The following is a 15,439-nucleotide window of genomic DNA, read 5'->3' as shown; positions in this document are numbered from 1 at the left end:
GACAAAACTCCAAAGGCAGATGATACTGACATACCTAGGGAAAAGAAAATAAGACAAGCTCTGGTTAACCTCACTGAGAAGGCCAGGTTCAGAATAGAGGATTATGACAGGAAGCTCAAACGGATGCGGACATTGAGGATTGGTACTGCTGCAAGCACATCTGCAATCCTCATTACTTTCCAAAAATAATGGTAAGTGGCAATTATTATACACTGGACTGTTTATGGAAATGTCTTCCGGGTCTGGTACAATGGCTAGTGCATCCCCCATAGGTGATGCGGCCGCAAACTGATGTATAAGGGCACACGCGAAACAGCTAGTGGCGTTGGTGTTATAGTATCATCCAAGTTTGACGGTAATATTTCTGAAGTGCAAAGATATGACGAGTGTCTGATGAATATTGTCTACATCACTGATGGCAGAAAAATTCTCTTTTTCAGTGCCTACGCTCCACAAACTGGCCAAACAACTTCTGTCAAGGACGCCTTTTGGAGGATGCTTGATGCAAAGACTGCTGAAGTGCCCTCAGAAGATTACATCATCATCACTGGTGATCTGAATGGGCACATGGGGTGCAGAAAGGAAGAACATACTGCTCATGGCCAGCATGGGTTTGGAGAAGAGAATTTGAACCTCATAATCTGGCAACGTCAAAAACATGGTTCAAAAAGTGTGACTCACATCTAATCTGTTTCTTTGTTTTCGAAAGTGCCACTCAGTGACACTCTGGAGCACATTGGTTCCATTTTCCTGCAAGACATCACAAAGCTCTTCCATGCATGTCTCACTACTAGCTATTTCACGTGGAATGGCAATTTCTACGAACAACTGGAAAGCGTTGCCATGGGTAGTCCCCTCAGTCCAGTGGCGGCCAACTTCTTCATGGAGCATAACGAAGCACAGGCACTGGACTCGGCGACTTGTAAACAAAAGGTGTGGTACAGGTACATCGATGATACTTTCGTTGTGTGGAGCCATGGTGAAGAACACCTCGGTGACTTCCTAAGACACTTGAACAGCCTCCACACCAACATAAAATTTACCATGGAAGTAGAGAAGGAAAATAAACTACCATTTCTAGATGTGCTTGTCAAAAGGGACTGCGAAAACCTGGGACATCGCGTGTACCGAAAACTGACACACACGGGCCGATACCTGCACAAACTATCAAACCACTACCCGAGCCAGAAAAGAGGCATGATTCCTATGCTCATAATCCGAGCAGGACGAATATGTGAGCCACAGCACCTCAAATGTGAAATGCAACATCTGGAAAGTGTTCTGAGGAGAAATGGGTACTCCACAAATTATATTAGAAGTGTAACAGAGTCAAACACTCGATGAAGTAAGAGATCAGGAAAAGAAATATCGGGTACGGCCTTTCTGCCATACATTCCCAGAGTGATGGACAGAATTGGCCATATATTGCACAAACACTGCGTAAAGACAATTTTCAAACCGACAAGGAAGATCAAAGAATGTCTTAGATCAGCAGAGGATAAAAGGGACCCACTTGCAATGTTGGGAATATACCGCTTACCGTGCACATGTGGAAAAGTTTATGTCGGAATGACTGGACGATCAATCAACACCAGGATTAAAGAACATAAGCGACATTGCAGGTTGGGGCAGGTGGAGAAATCGGTCGTGGCAGAGCACGCGCTGAGTGAGACCAACCATGTAATAAAATTCACCGACACGGAAGTTCTGGCTGTAGAGAAGCACTATCACACTCACTTGTTTAGAGAAGCCGTTGAAATACACAAACAGGGGAACAGCTTCAACAAGAAAGAGGAAAGCCTTAAGGTAAACGGATGCCGGCTTCCCGTACTGCAGCGAACGAGCGTCGCAGGTAGCAAGAGGAGAACCGCACTGGAAATGACCGCAGAGAAGCCCTCGGATGTTGGCTTGCCAGGTACATATAGTCTGCGACCACAAGCTCGGCTCCAGTTCACCACCGGCAATGGAGGGAGAAGCTTTGACAATGCCAGCCACTCGTGCTGGCGAAACGTTAGTAAAATCATCAGACGAATGTTGACCAAAGAACCCAAGACAGAATCAAATTGGCAGTTTGTCAACAAGTGGCCATGAAAGCCTTAACAATTTTGTATACAAGCACACTGATCGCACAGGACCTGCAAGAATCAAATGGTGAAAGTTCAAGGATAAGGAAGCAGACATCATAGCCCGAATTATTTTGCCACCAGTTACCACAGTTGAAGAAAGCTGGGAGAAACTAAAAAGAGTCTGCTCACGAAGCTGCACATGCAATTCTTGGGACAACAAAGCCAGGATCACGAAGGGTTGATCAAGATAATGTGGCTTTGGAATGACACAGTCAAAGACATGGTGTACACACACACACACACACACACACACACACACACACACACACACACACAAAGTCTGTATCATGAGTTTCTCACCGATAAAACACCGGAGCGATGGGATGCATACAGAACAGCCCGAAGAGATGCAAAACAGGTTATAGCAGCAAAATCCTCACGTTATGCTGATCTACACGCAAAACTTGACACACGTGAAGGAGAGTGGGTCTTACATCGACTAGCTAAAGAAAGACATCGCAATTCAGAAGATTTTCATTGGTTCTACTGAGTCGGTGATGAAATCGGTAATCTGCTAGTTGACTGGAAGAAGGCCAGAGAATGATGGCACAGCTACTTCAAGAAGATCTCAACAGAAGAGTTTCTCATCTACCAATACCCACCGGCAATGTTGCTGAATGGCCCGTAAGAGAAATTGCAGTCAAAGAGGTCAAGAATGCTTTGAGGAAAATGAAGGATGAGAAAGCCACTGGCCCAGATGATCTTCCAGCAGAGTTACAGTGTTCCTATCATTGGAAGGCAGCCAAATGATAAATGGAAGTCTTCAAGAAGATAATTGAATTGGCGAGGGACAAACACCAACTGATTGGCAACAGAAAACCACCATGCCTATCTTTAAGCAGGGAAATCCCACTGAGTGCACTAACTACCACCCAATTCGAGTTCTCTGCCACGCCATGAAAAACTTTGAGCATGTTCTGGACCAAAAGATCTGTGAGATCACACAGATTTCCAGAAACCAAGCTGTATTTGTGAAGAACTGTTGCACAACTGATGTGATTCATGCTGCAAGACTCTTAGTCCAGAAATATCATGAGAAAGCCAAGCTGCTGCACTCAGCATTCCTAGATCTCCAAAAGGCCTTTGATCAGGTGCCACGCAGTCTCATCTGGCTAGCACTTCGACAGCAAGATGTGTCAGAGCAGCTTATTAATTGGGTGTAGATAATTTATGCACAGCCAAGAAGTTACGTCCGTACAATCTCAGGACTATAGAAGGACTTTCCCATCACAGTCGGTGTCTATCAAGGTTCTTAATTATCACCACTTCTGTTCATTCTCTTAATGGACACTGTGACAGCTAACCTGCACTGGCCATTATGTTGATGATGTGTTGTTGGCAGCAGAAAACAAGCTTGATATGCAGAGCCAAATTCAAGAATGGGGTGACCGATTGGCCCAACACAGTTAGCTCCTCAATTTGACATCAGACAGACATGAAATGGGAACTATCACAATTAATGGTATAGATCTGACTCATGTGAGTAAGTTTAAGTACCTTGGTTCCACGATCACTGTTGATGGGCGACTCACCAAAGAGGTCAACACCAGAGCTCAGGCAGCCTGGATGAAGTGGTGAACAACAACCGGAGTCACTAGCGACCGCAGGATGAAAGATAATTTAAAATAAAAAATCCATCGCACAATCATCCGACCAGTCGCCTTGTATGATTGTGAGTGCTGGTCGACTACAGTTGAGACAGAACGCCGCCTAAGTGTAATGGAAACAAAGATATGGTGGACAGTGGGCCTCACTTAGTTATATCACGTTTCCAATGACATCATTAGGAAACAGTTTGATGTTACACTGGTCCAAGACAAGGTGCGTGAGAGTGGTCTTCAATGGTTTGGGCAAGTTTTACGGGCCGGTGATGACTACTGCCAAGGCAGGTTACATACTTGAAGTTGATGGAATTCTAGTCTTGAGAATTCAAAATAGGAAGTAATTGTGGTAAAATATAGGGGAAGCAACTTCTCTTACCCAAAAGTTTTTATTCAAGTAAGTAGTATTATTCAAACATAATAGTACAACAATATTATAAAAACGAAAGTTGCTACTCACAATATAGCGGAGATGCTGAGTCACTGAAAGGCAGAGCAGAAAGACTGTCACAAATAAAGCTTTCGGCCCCTAAGGCCTTTGTCAAAAATAAGACACACCGTGTGTGTGTGTGTGTGTGTGTGTCTCCACTGTTTATTTTTGATAAAGCCTCGTATGGGTCAAAAGCTTTATTTGTGACAGTCTTTTTGTTGTGCCTATCTGTGACTCTACATCTTCGGTGAGTAGAAACTTTCCTTTTCATAACATTGTTACATTCCATTCTGGATTTTCCATTGTTCAGTCATAATAATTTCACTCCAATTTAATGAGGAAAAACATTAAAACAGACAGAATGTTCACTGATACTACATGCACCATGCGTGTGTCTGACTAACAGTCAGTCCTCACCAGGTGTAGTTCATCGAGAATTTCGGGGTAAATTCTAGAGACCCTCGTATTTACACCGTCTTGAAAACGTGTTATTTTAAAGATGAGTGTGTGAAAGTGGAACTGTGTCTACTGCACCACGATTGTGTGTGTGGAGGACTGGCGTGTATTGGGCGGTTGATGGGCGCAAGCAGGTAGCCACAGCACTTGCCTCGGAAGTTACACACCCAGCACAAGGAGCAAACTTGACATATTCCATGACGGTGCTACGTAAGTCATTATTGAGAACAGTTGAATGCTGTTAAAGAAAAGAAAAGACATTTACTTATTCACTTACTTTTGTGAGGTCCAGATGGTGGACTTGCTAGAGCTTTCTAGTTTGCATTTGTTATAAAGTATGTAAGAGTATCTGTCGGATCGGTAATTGTTGGGCTTACAAAAAATGATTCAGTTATATAGTGTCATGTTTGTGGAAGTGAAAATATAGTGAGATTGGTTTAAAAGTATCCTGAGTGTACGGAGTTATTTTAAGAGTATAAAAAGTTCCTCCAAAACAGCACCTTATCTTCAGAGAAGAAGTTGGGCAGGCAATTGCAGCCGGCTATCCTGAAAGGAAGATCGGTGAAACAACTCCGTGTAAGCTCAATAATAAAGTGGGGGTGTGAGTTTGGCACACCAGCACCACACTGCTCCCTCCAGTCGCCGGAAACCACAAGACAGGTGATGCCGCTATTGCGTGGACGGGTTTATGTCGATAGTAGGTCGGTGGTCATAATGTCACAGTGTTATGGCTGATCAGTGTATTTCAGTAACTGAGAAGCATTATGATCAAAGAATAGATTAGCAAAATATCAATTGCAAAGCCATTGTTGAACCTCTGTAATTTCAATGTCATGCGATTATAAGAATAGAAATTTATGTTTTAATTATATATATCATTATGCAACCATTTTCTTTACAGTCACTCAACATGAAATGGTAGAGCTTACTCCATCCTTTCTGCACCACTCTTCTTGACATATAAGCTATCACCTCTACAACACCTAAAATAAACTGGAGATTCTATAAATTTAAAGCTCAAACACACAATAATCTCGACTGAATCCAAGTCTCAGAGTATGACAATATATAATGAACACAGACTAAATATTTACCTTAAAATTTTGTGTCCATGTTATGGGGACACATCAGGTGCTCCATCAGGAGCATTCAACAAATCTGGTGAATGGCGAGTGATATTGCTGACTGTATTCCTGTTTTCTGTTGGAGACGATAATGCTGCTCGCAGTAGGACCAGTAAAATCCACATGATAAACACCATAACAGGAAAAGTGAGCAGATGATATCCACGTAACCTGAAGGCTAGCGCACCCACAGAAATCCAGATCACAAGTTCTCGACTTCCTAGGCGTCGAAGACTGAGTCGTGGTGGTAGCTGCTGTGTAACAAGAACAGGGAACCGACGAGATCCAGAAGTGTTACGTTCATAAGAGTGAATGGTTTGAGGTGGCAACAGTACTCGCTGCATCACTCTGCCTACAACACCAGGCCTCCGGTACAGTTCTGCTAACTCTGATCCATACTGGAAACATAAAAATGCATTTATGTTTTATCACAAGTGATAACAGAAAATGTAAGTCATAATAGTTACTATTTACATATATATCATTTATCTATACATCGTGTAGAAGTTACATTTGTTATTTTACGTAAGAGGCAGAGTGATTGTAACAGCTGTATGCACACACAACATTCTAATATTCTACTGGCCCTTGGAAAAGAATGGCAGATGTAAGTCATCAAATAATCAGAGATACAAATGTTTCTACAATTTCACCTTTAGATCTGTAATATAACAAACAGGGTATGAGACTGCATATCTCAGATCATGGAAAAACACTAATTAAAATACACTTTCTAGATAACCATTATTCACGAAACACAGAGACAGCAAAAGAGTGAGGTATTTAGCTATAAAAATCCTTAACTAATTACACAGTAATGTGAAGAATCTAATGCAATAAAGGTCATTAAAATTGTGACAAAATGGAGGCAGCATGCAATTAACTTCAAACTGGCATGAAGCTTACTGCAAGCTTCAATATGCAAATGATTAGCATTTGAGTGCAACCACACAGAGTAGGTTGGAGTATGGTGCACCCGAAACTGAACTTATATTTAATTTATTTATTCAAGTTATTAAGAACAACCATTCAATCTCCTACTAAGTACTATTGTGTGGCACTAAGACACCTAACTCATCTTTTATTCTGTTGTTCGAAGAAACATTCTGTAAATTTGTGACTCTGAAGCCCTAACACCACCTCCATGTGACCATCAGCCATCGAGTGATCAGTGTAAACCACTTCATGGCCCCAGTAAATGTTGAGAATCAAGAGGAAGAGATAGCGGAGAGCAGCAGGGTTAATGGAGTCTTTAGGGCCATGCGAAAGGTCCAGAAGAATTGGTGGCCTAGGTATACACCAAGGAGGTGTACATGAATGGAACTCGAGGAGAGATGGTAATGGGAAGGACTCCAGTTCAGACAGAAGGGACCAGATGTGAACTGCAATTGTATGCCCTGACCTGGGCCGCCAATGCGGGAGATGAACTGCTGTGGTTGGGAAAAGAAGACGGTAATTCGGATTCACAGGAGAACTACGAACATGTGCAATGTAACTGGCAAGCAGTTGTGCACACCTAGCCTTCAATGGAGGGACTCCAGCCTCCACCAGGACACTGGCCACCGGACTCATTCTAAAAGCTCCCGTCACTAGGCTAATGCATGGATGAGTGTCTTCAGTTTTAGAAACGTTCAGTCATAAATAAAGTAATAGAACAAAAGCAATGTCTTGATAGCAGACATTCTTTTATAGAAAGTTTGGAAAAATCATTCTTTATACCAATTGCTTCATATTCTATTAATTAATTAAACCAAAGAAGCAATAAGACTCCAAATTCAGGCGATAGCAAGGAAAGGTGTTTGTATCACTCTCACGAACTGCTTTTTCGCAATAAAGAACAGCAGTAATTGTTTATTTCCTATTGTACTTCGACGAAGCGTTAGTAATTCATAGTCATACCAACAGCGTTTGTCAGTATTTTGCATGATGTGTTATAGTTCTCATGACGTTATGTAGGCAGACGAGGTGCGTTGGCGTAACAGTTAAGGTGTCGGGCTGCTATGCGAAAGGTTATGAGTTCAAACCTTGTGTGGTGCTTAATATTTTCATTATTTAAAAACAATATCGAAGTGCCTTACTTCGCGAATTATATTCGTTTGAATGCAATTTTTTGAAATTTCTAGTGCTTTGTCTCTTCATTAACCCTTTTGCTGCTGCAGACACGTGCTCCCCGCATTCCGCGCTGTGCGCGATTTTGTCATCACTGCACTGTTCGCCTGTGCAGACACATGGTGTTCCCACTGCTTTGACATACTTATCATTAGATTTCACAAAAACTATTTGGCACAAAAATTTGATTTTTACACGTCTTCTTGACTGATACCTTCCCCCCATAAATGACTTAATTTTGTTTCGATATTCAACGCAGTTATTATGCAGCATTAAATGTAGTAAACCATTGCACGAAATTTTGAAGAGTTTCCGTATGGTCGATTTTAGTTGCCACAATGTTGAGAATGAAATGTGGACAAGATACCTAAATTTCATATAAAATTTGCTGTATAACAATATCTCATTTAATTTAAGTACTACGTAGGTGTCGTGTGTAATATTGAGAAATATTCCGTCTTTCGCGACTGTAATAAAAGTATTATTTACACCGGACGCGTTTGGCTTTATATATTCAAGTCCTAATGTTTTTGTATGTCCACAGTTTTGTTTAATGTATTTTGTCTACTTCCTTTTGATTGATTGAAGTGCTTTAAAATAAAGCCAAACGTGCTCAGTGTAAATAAAACTTTTGTTACAGTCGCGAAAGACAGAATATTTCTCAATATTACATACGACACCTATGTGGTACTTAAATGAGCTATTGTTATACAGTAAATTTTATATGAAATTTAGGTATCTTGTCCACATTTCATTCTCAACATTGTGGCAACTAAAATCGACCATACGGAAAGTATACTCTATGGACTTTTACCTCTGCAAACTCTTCAAAATTACGTGCAATGGTTTACTATATTTAATGTTGCATAATAACTGCGTTGAACATCGAAACAAAATTAAGTCATTTATGGGGGGAAGGTATCAGTCAAGAAGATGTGTAAAAATCTAATTTTTGGGCCAAATAGTTTTTGTGGAATCGATTGATAAGAGTGTCAAAGCAGTCGGAACACGATGTGTCTGCACAGGCGAGCAGTGCAGTGACAAAATCGCGTACAGCGCGGAATGCAGGGAGCACGTCTTTGTAGCAGCAAAAGGGTTAATGCGGCCGTGGTGGCTTTACTTCATGAACTGCGCGCTCCCCCCTACACGTAAGCTTGCGAACGATGCTATACTATGGCGCTGCTTCTATTGGCGCGTGCGTCGTGTGCAACTGGCAACGCAGCAATCTCCCGCGTCTGGGCGGGCATGCGTGAGTCGCCAAGATAAAAGAATTGAACTATAGTACTGGAGGAGCAGTACAAAATGCATCTGCATACAGAGAAGGTGAGACCGATGGCCAGACAGCTGCTGCTAGACCGTTAATGGCCACTAAAAATAGAGATACACTCATTACAGAGGCCTGCGGGACCCCCGATATGGGGGGAACTATGGGAGGCACGGAAAGTAGGAGCGATAGGAAATTTTGGATAAAAATCGAGAGCAGGCCCTGGAGACCCCACTCATATAATGTGGCAAGGATATGATGTTGCCAAGTCATGTCATAAGCTTTTCGTAAATCAAAAAAGACGGCAGCCAGGTGTTGGTGTCTGGAAAAGGCTGCTCGGATGGCAGACTAGAGGGACACTAGATTATCAATGGCAGAGCAACCCTGGCGGAAACCACCCTGGCATGGAGCCAGTTGGCCATGTGACTCCAGGATGTAGCACAACCGCCGTCTTATCATACGTTCTAACAGCTTACAAAGAACGTTGGTGAGGCTCATGGGCCGATAGCTATCCACATCAAACAGGTTTTTACTGGGTTTGAGCACTGGAATGATGGTGCTCTCCCGCCATTGCGATGGAAAGATGCCTTCGCACCAGATCCGGTTGAAGATGATGAGGAGATGTCGCTTGTAGTCGGACAATAGATGTTTCATCATCTGACTCTGGACCCGATCTGGCCCAGGAGCTGTCAGGTCAATGTGCAAGGACGTTGAGGAGCTCCCACTCCATAAATGGAGCATTATAGGGTTCACTGTGATGTTCAGTGAATGAGAGGGCTTTCATTTCCATCCACTGTTTGAGGGTGCAAAATGGTCAGGGATAATTCTCTGGCGCCGGCCGAAGTGGCCGTGCGGTTAAAGGCGCTGCAGTCTGGAACCGCAAGACCGCTACGGTCGCAGTTCGAATCCTGCCTCGGGCATGGATGTTTGTGATGTCCTTAGGTTAGTTAGGTTTAACTAGTTCTAAGTTCTAGGGGACTAATGACCTCAGCAGTTGAGTCCCATAGTGCTCAGAGCCATTTGAACCATTTGAATAATTCTCTGACCCGGAGGCTCGAGCATAATGTTCAGCAAAGAGCTCGGCAATTGTGTTTGTGTTGGTAGATAACACGCCATTGATGTTAATGCCAGTAACACCTGTCGGGGTCTGGTACCTACAAACACGTCTGATCTTCGTCCAGACTTTGGAAGGTGACATATGGCACCCAATGGTCGAGACGTACCTCTCCCAACACTTCTGTTTCCATCCTTTTATAAGCTGGAAAATGCAGGCATGGAGCCATTTAAAAGCTATTAGGTGCTCTAGGGAAGGATGCCACTTATGTCGCTGTTGAGCTCGCTGACACTCTTTAATGGCCTCAGCAATTTCCAGCGACTGCCAAGGTACTGACTTTCGCCGGGGACATCGTAAAGAACAAGGGATCGCGTTTTCCGCCACAGAGACGATCGTTCTAGTGACCTCCTCAACTACCATATCGATGGTACCATATGGAGGAGATTCAACAGTGACAGTAGAGGTGCAAGTGTCCCAGTCTACCTTGTTTAAAGCCCATCTTGGTAGATGTCCAGGGGAATAGTGCTGGGGAGTGACAGGAAGATGGGAAAGTGGTCACTATCACACAAGTAATCGTGGCCTCTCCAGTGAACAGATGGGAGAAGTCCTGGGCTGCAGAGGGATAAATCAATGGCCGAGTAAGTGCCATGAGCCACACTGAAATGTGTGCAGGCTCCAGTATTTAAGAGGCAGAGGTCAAGTTGAGACAGGGAAGTTTCAACATCTCTACCTCGACCAGTAAGCACAGTGCCACTCCACAGAAGGTTATAGGTGTTAAAATCACCCAAAGATGCGAAAGGTGTAGGGAGTTGATGAATCAGTACTGCAGGGGTACTGTACCATCTGGAGAAAGACATACGTTGCAGACAGTTATTTCCTGCATTGTCCTTATCCTGACAGCCACAGCTTGAAGAGGGGTTTGAAGCGGCAGAGGTTCACTGCATACCGAGTTCAGGACACAGACACAAACTCCACCCCACAAGCTATTACAGTTGCTACGGTTTTTGTAATATCCCCTACAGCCGCGAAGGGCAAGGGTCTGCATTGTCGAGAACCAGGTTTCCTGGAGGACAATGCAGAAAGCAGGTGTAAAGCTTAAGAGTTGCCGTAGCTCAGCCAGGTGGTGGAAAAAACTGCCGCAATTCCACTGGAGGATGATGAGATTGTGAGACTGGGAGGCACGAAACAGTCAATGAGGCAGTTTACGCTTCAGGGTTGCCTCCTGCCACCGACTGAATGTTTGTGTCCATTTGTACTGTGGATGAGGCATCAGTGAGATCCATATCCTCAGGGGATGCTGAGATCTCCACCTCACCCGCAGGTGGAGGATTGGTAGGGAGTGGTGATATTGGGGCCACTGGAGAGTTGTTTTCCTTAGCGGACTTCTTTGTTTGCTTGCCCTCTCGCTTCTCTTTAGGGGCTTGCTGGGAGGACTTATCCGAAGTAGCTTCAGGCACGGAGGTAGACAGTGAAGCTCTTTGTCCAGCAGTTTTTGGCTCATTTAGCCACTGGCGAGTGTTCGCTGTGGCATTAGTGGAGACCTTGGGAGATAGAGTCCCAAGGGACCCCTTCCGCATGAAGGGAGCCAAGGAGGCTGTTGCTTCTCCGGCTGGGGGGAGGGGATCGATATCCCCTGCGTTTGTGGGGCCTTGCTTCTGAAGTAGGTACTCTGGAAGCAATGGAAGGAAATTTTCCCCCTACCACCCAGGGGGCGGATGTATTCTGAAGGCCCGGAGGGCCCACTGTTCGTGGCACAGAATGTGGTACAACTAGTATTTGTGGTGGCGATGGTAATGTAGCTGCAGCGTATGTGGAAGTCAACTGAATGGGGTGTGATTGTTCAAATTTATGTTCAGCCTCTTGGTAAAACAACGGGTCCAGGGTCTTGTTCTCCATGATTTTCCACTCCTTTTGGAGTACTGTGCAGTCTGGCGAGCAGGAGGAGTGCTGCTCTCTGTGATTGATTCAAGTGGGAGGAGGTGCACAGGGAGTATCTGGATGCAGTGGAAGTTCGCAGTCTCGACATGTGGCGTTGGCAATGCAGCGGGAAGACATGTGCCCAAATTTCCAGCACTTAAAGCACCGCATAGGGGGAGGGACGTATGGTTTAACATCACAGTGGTAAACCATCACCTTGACCTTTTTAGGGAATGAATCACCCTCAAAGGCCAAGATGAAGGCACCAGTAGCAACCCTGTTGTCTTTGGGTCCCCTGTAAACGCGCTGGATGAAATGAACACCCCACCGTTCTAGATTGGCGCAGAGCTTGTCATCAGACTGCAAGAGGAGGTCCCAATGGAAAATAATTCCCTGGACCACGTTGAGGCTTTTATGGGGAGTGACGGAGACAGGAATATCACCCAGCTGGTCACAAGCGAGTAATGCCCGGGATTGGGCTGGGGATGCTGTATGAATCAAGACTGCACTGCTTCTCATCTTGAACAGCACTGTCACTTCCCCAAACTTATCCTCAAGATGTTCAACAAAAATCTGAGGGTTCATAGGTAGGAAGGAGTCCCATCCATTCTGCTACAGACTGAATACCAAGGCAAATATGGCTCTCTTCTTTCTGTAGCTCTAAGTTTCTCCCATGGTGTAGCGAGGGAGGGAAATGATTTATGGTCATATCTGTCAGCATTGTACTCCATCTTGCCCTTTTTAAAGACTGCTGGTGCCGTATGCTCACCAGGAAGAGATGACTTAGTCCATTTCATTGTTGGTCATCCGCCCTGATACCACCCATTCTGATCAGGGGCTCCCCCCACGGGCGCCAGCCAGCCACAGCAAAGGGCACCTGGCATGATGGCCATTGCTGGTAGTCCTGATGCCCCAGGAAGACTAGCATATACTCCTTTGCATACGTGGGGAGTTTACCACTCAGGCATCAGCAGTGCGAACCCTGGGTTGTCAGGGGGCTACCATCAAATGGGTACATGACGGCCCCACAACAACGGTCTGGTTACCATGCTGAATATTGGGCACAGAGAAATCCAATAGTCACGGGGGCGAAAGAGGACAGGAGACAATGGAAGAAGATGACATATCGTGGAAAGTATCCTTGCCCAAATAGTTGAACTGTAGATGGAGATGCAATGCCATGACAAGAGATTCAGGAGATCGAATCTAAGGGAACTATGGATAACTTGTGCACCAGGTAAGGTGTCCTTCCCCTTATGGCCCGCACTTCTGTAGAATTTGGAAAGTGGCAGGTGAAACCATAAAATGGGACCTGAACGTACAGGGCCTAAAAGTGTGAGACTACTTTTAGTCGCCTCTTACGACAAGCAGGGATACCTCGGGCCTATTCTAACTCCTGGACCCGTATGGGGGTTGGACAATGGTATGAACTGGAAGAGGCAGGGTTCAATGTTGGAATTAGGGTGGTTTTGGTTGGAGGGATTGGCGGCAAAGAAGTGCTTCCATTGCAGGGAGTGGGGACAGGAGAGTAGGCCTTTGACAATTCTACCATAGTGAGTTTTTCATTCTGCAGCGGAGTGTGCACTGATATGAAACTTCTAGGCAGATTAAAACTGTGTGCCGGACCAAGTTCGAGTCTCGGTCCGGCACACAGTTTTAATCTGCCACGAAGTTTCAAGTCTACCATGGCTAAATTTGGATGTAGGGCAAAAGCCAGAATTTGGTGGAGGGTTCGTAGGGAGTTTTGGGGGGTATGGCAAGTTGGAAAGATCAGCTAGGCAGTGTTTAGCTGCTATGAGGGATGTGGGAGGAGCAACACTGTGGGTACGATAGGTGTTGGATAGTGGTGCCCCAAGGCAGCAGTAGGTTGGATAATTTATGGAGGTGATGTCTGGGATGCTTCTCCAGGTGCCGGTGAGGAAGGGATTCAGTTTCAGAGAGGCAATGTCAAGAGTAGGGATTGCAGAGTAGCAGTATCTTTGCAGAGGAAGCAGAGGTGGTTTTGGGATGCCTGTGCCATGGAGATACGTTTTTGCAGTACCAGATCTGCAAGGGTCAGGAACAGGTGGAAACTGGAAAGACGTGGATCATTGTGAAAGGAGGGATTGGATCCAGATAAAGGCTGTTGGGGGGATTCCATGGTTTAGGCAGCATTTGAGAAACAGGATGTGGAGCTGGGTTTTGGACAGGGAAAGGGGTACTTTTCTAAACTGGTGCAGGAAGTTGGAGCAAGCATCCATTGTGGCAAGAATGGTGCAAAAGGAAAAGGGAATAGCACAAAAATGTGCAAAATAGGTGTTGATAGTTGTGAGAGGTGCTGGATAAGCAAATAGACATATAAAAATGCATAAAAAATATGTAAAGACGCACAGAAGCAGGCACCAATATACAAAAATAGGCACAAATGCATGAAACTGTGTGAAACCCCATAAAACTGCGCACAAATACATTAAAAACATGGGCAAAACGGTACGATGAGGTATGGGTGTGTGTGTGTGTGTGTGTGTGTGTGTTGCAATAAGTGAAGAGATTGGGGGGAGGGTGGGGGTGAGGGGGGGTGGGGGTGGGGGAGGAGGGGTGTTTATGTTGAGGATTGAAAGTACATGTGGCAAGGACAAGGTTGGAAAATGAAAGTCTAAAGTACGTCAGGATGAGGCATGAAGTGGGATCAATAGGAATAAATGTAATTAACTAACAGAGGAAAAAATCTGTGGCATTAGATGCTGCATCAATAATCCACGCGGTCACAAGGTCTATGTTGTGAATGGACAGTCATTGATACAGTGTGGCTCGGAAGTAGATGCGGCTTGCAAGGTGGTGAATAAACACATGAGAGAAGAGAAAGAATGGACACTAAGGATGTTTGGTTAGCGGAGCACTCAATTGCGCAGTTATAAGTGCAGACGGACACTAAGAAGAGTAATGCTATAGAGAAGAGCAACAGAAGAAAAAATCTCAGGCTTGTAGGGTGGAAGAAAGCATTTAGCAATAATCAAACAATGGAAACTCCAGGTAGGAATATCAACAATGTAGGAAAAAATACATTGCTACTTACTGTAAAGAAGACACCTCAAGTTATATACAGGCACGATTAAAAGACACTCACATAAAGCTTTTGGCCACAGCCTTCATCAGTAAAGACACACGCACACGCACTACTGCCAACTCCAACAGCTTGGGCATGAATGCAACATCACTTTGGCTGTAAACAAAAATCTGGAGGGCTTGGGAAAGGGGAAGGGACAGTAGTGTATGGGTGGTGAGAGAGAGACGAATGCTCCTTGCAACTTGACATGTCTTCTTTATGGTAAGTAGCAATCTTTCTTTTCCTACATTTCTGCCTGGAATTACCATTGTT

General features: G+C 44.5%; 1 protein-coding gene across 1 annotated transcript in view; it reads right to left on the bottom strand.

The window, feature by feature from the left end:
- The window catches only part of LOC126192160 (sphingomyelin phosphodiesterase 4), a 211,558-nt gene that overhangs the window by 33,371 nt on the left and 162,748 nt on the right, over positions 1-15,439 (bottom strand). Inside the window, exon 12 of the mRNA XM_049932584.1 lies at positions 5,708-6,135. Coding sequence (XP_049788541.1) covers positions 5,728-6,135 — 408 coding nt within the window. The 3' untranslated portion in view covers positions 5,708-5,727. The remainder of the gene's footprint in view (positions 1-5,707; positions 6,136-15,439) is intronic.

The sequence above is a fragment of the Schistocerca nitens genome, chromosome 1 (assembly GCF_023898315.1).
Source record: "Schistocerca nitens isolate TAMUIC-IGC-003100 chromosome 1, iqSchNite1.1, whole genome shotgun sequence".
Lineage (NCBI taxonomy): Eukaryota > Metazoa > Arthropoda > Insecta > Orthoptera > Acrididae > Schistocerca > Schistocerca nitens.
Note: the sequence above shows the minus strand (reverse complement) of the source record. Positions and strands in the feature narration are given on the sequence as shown.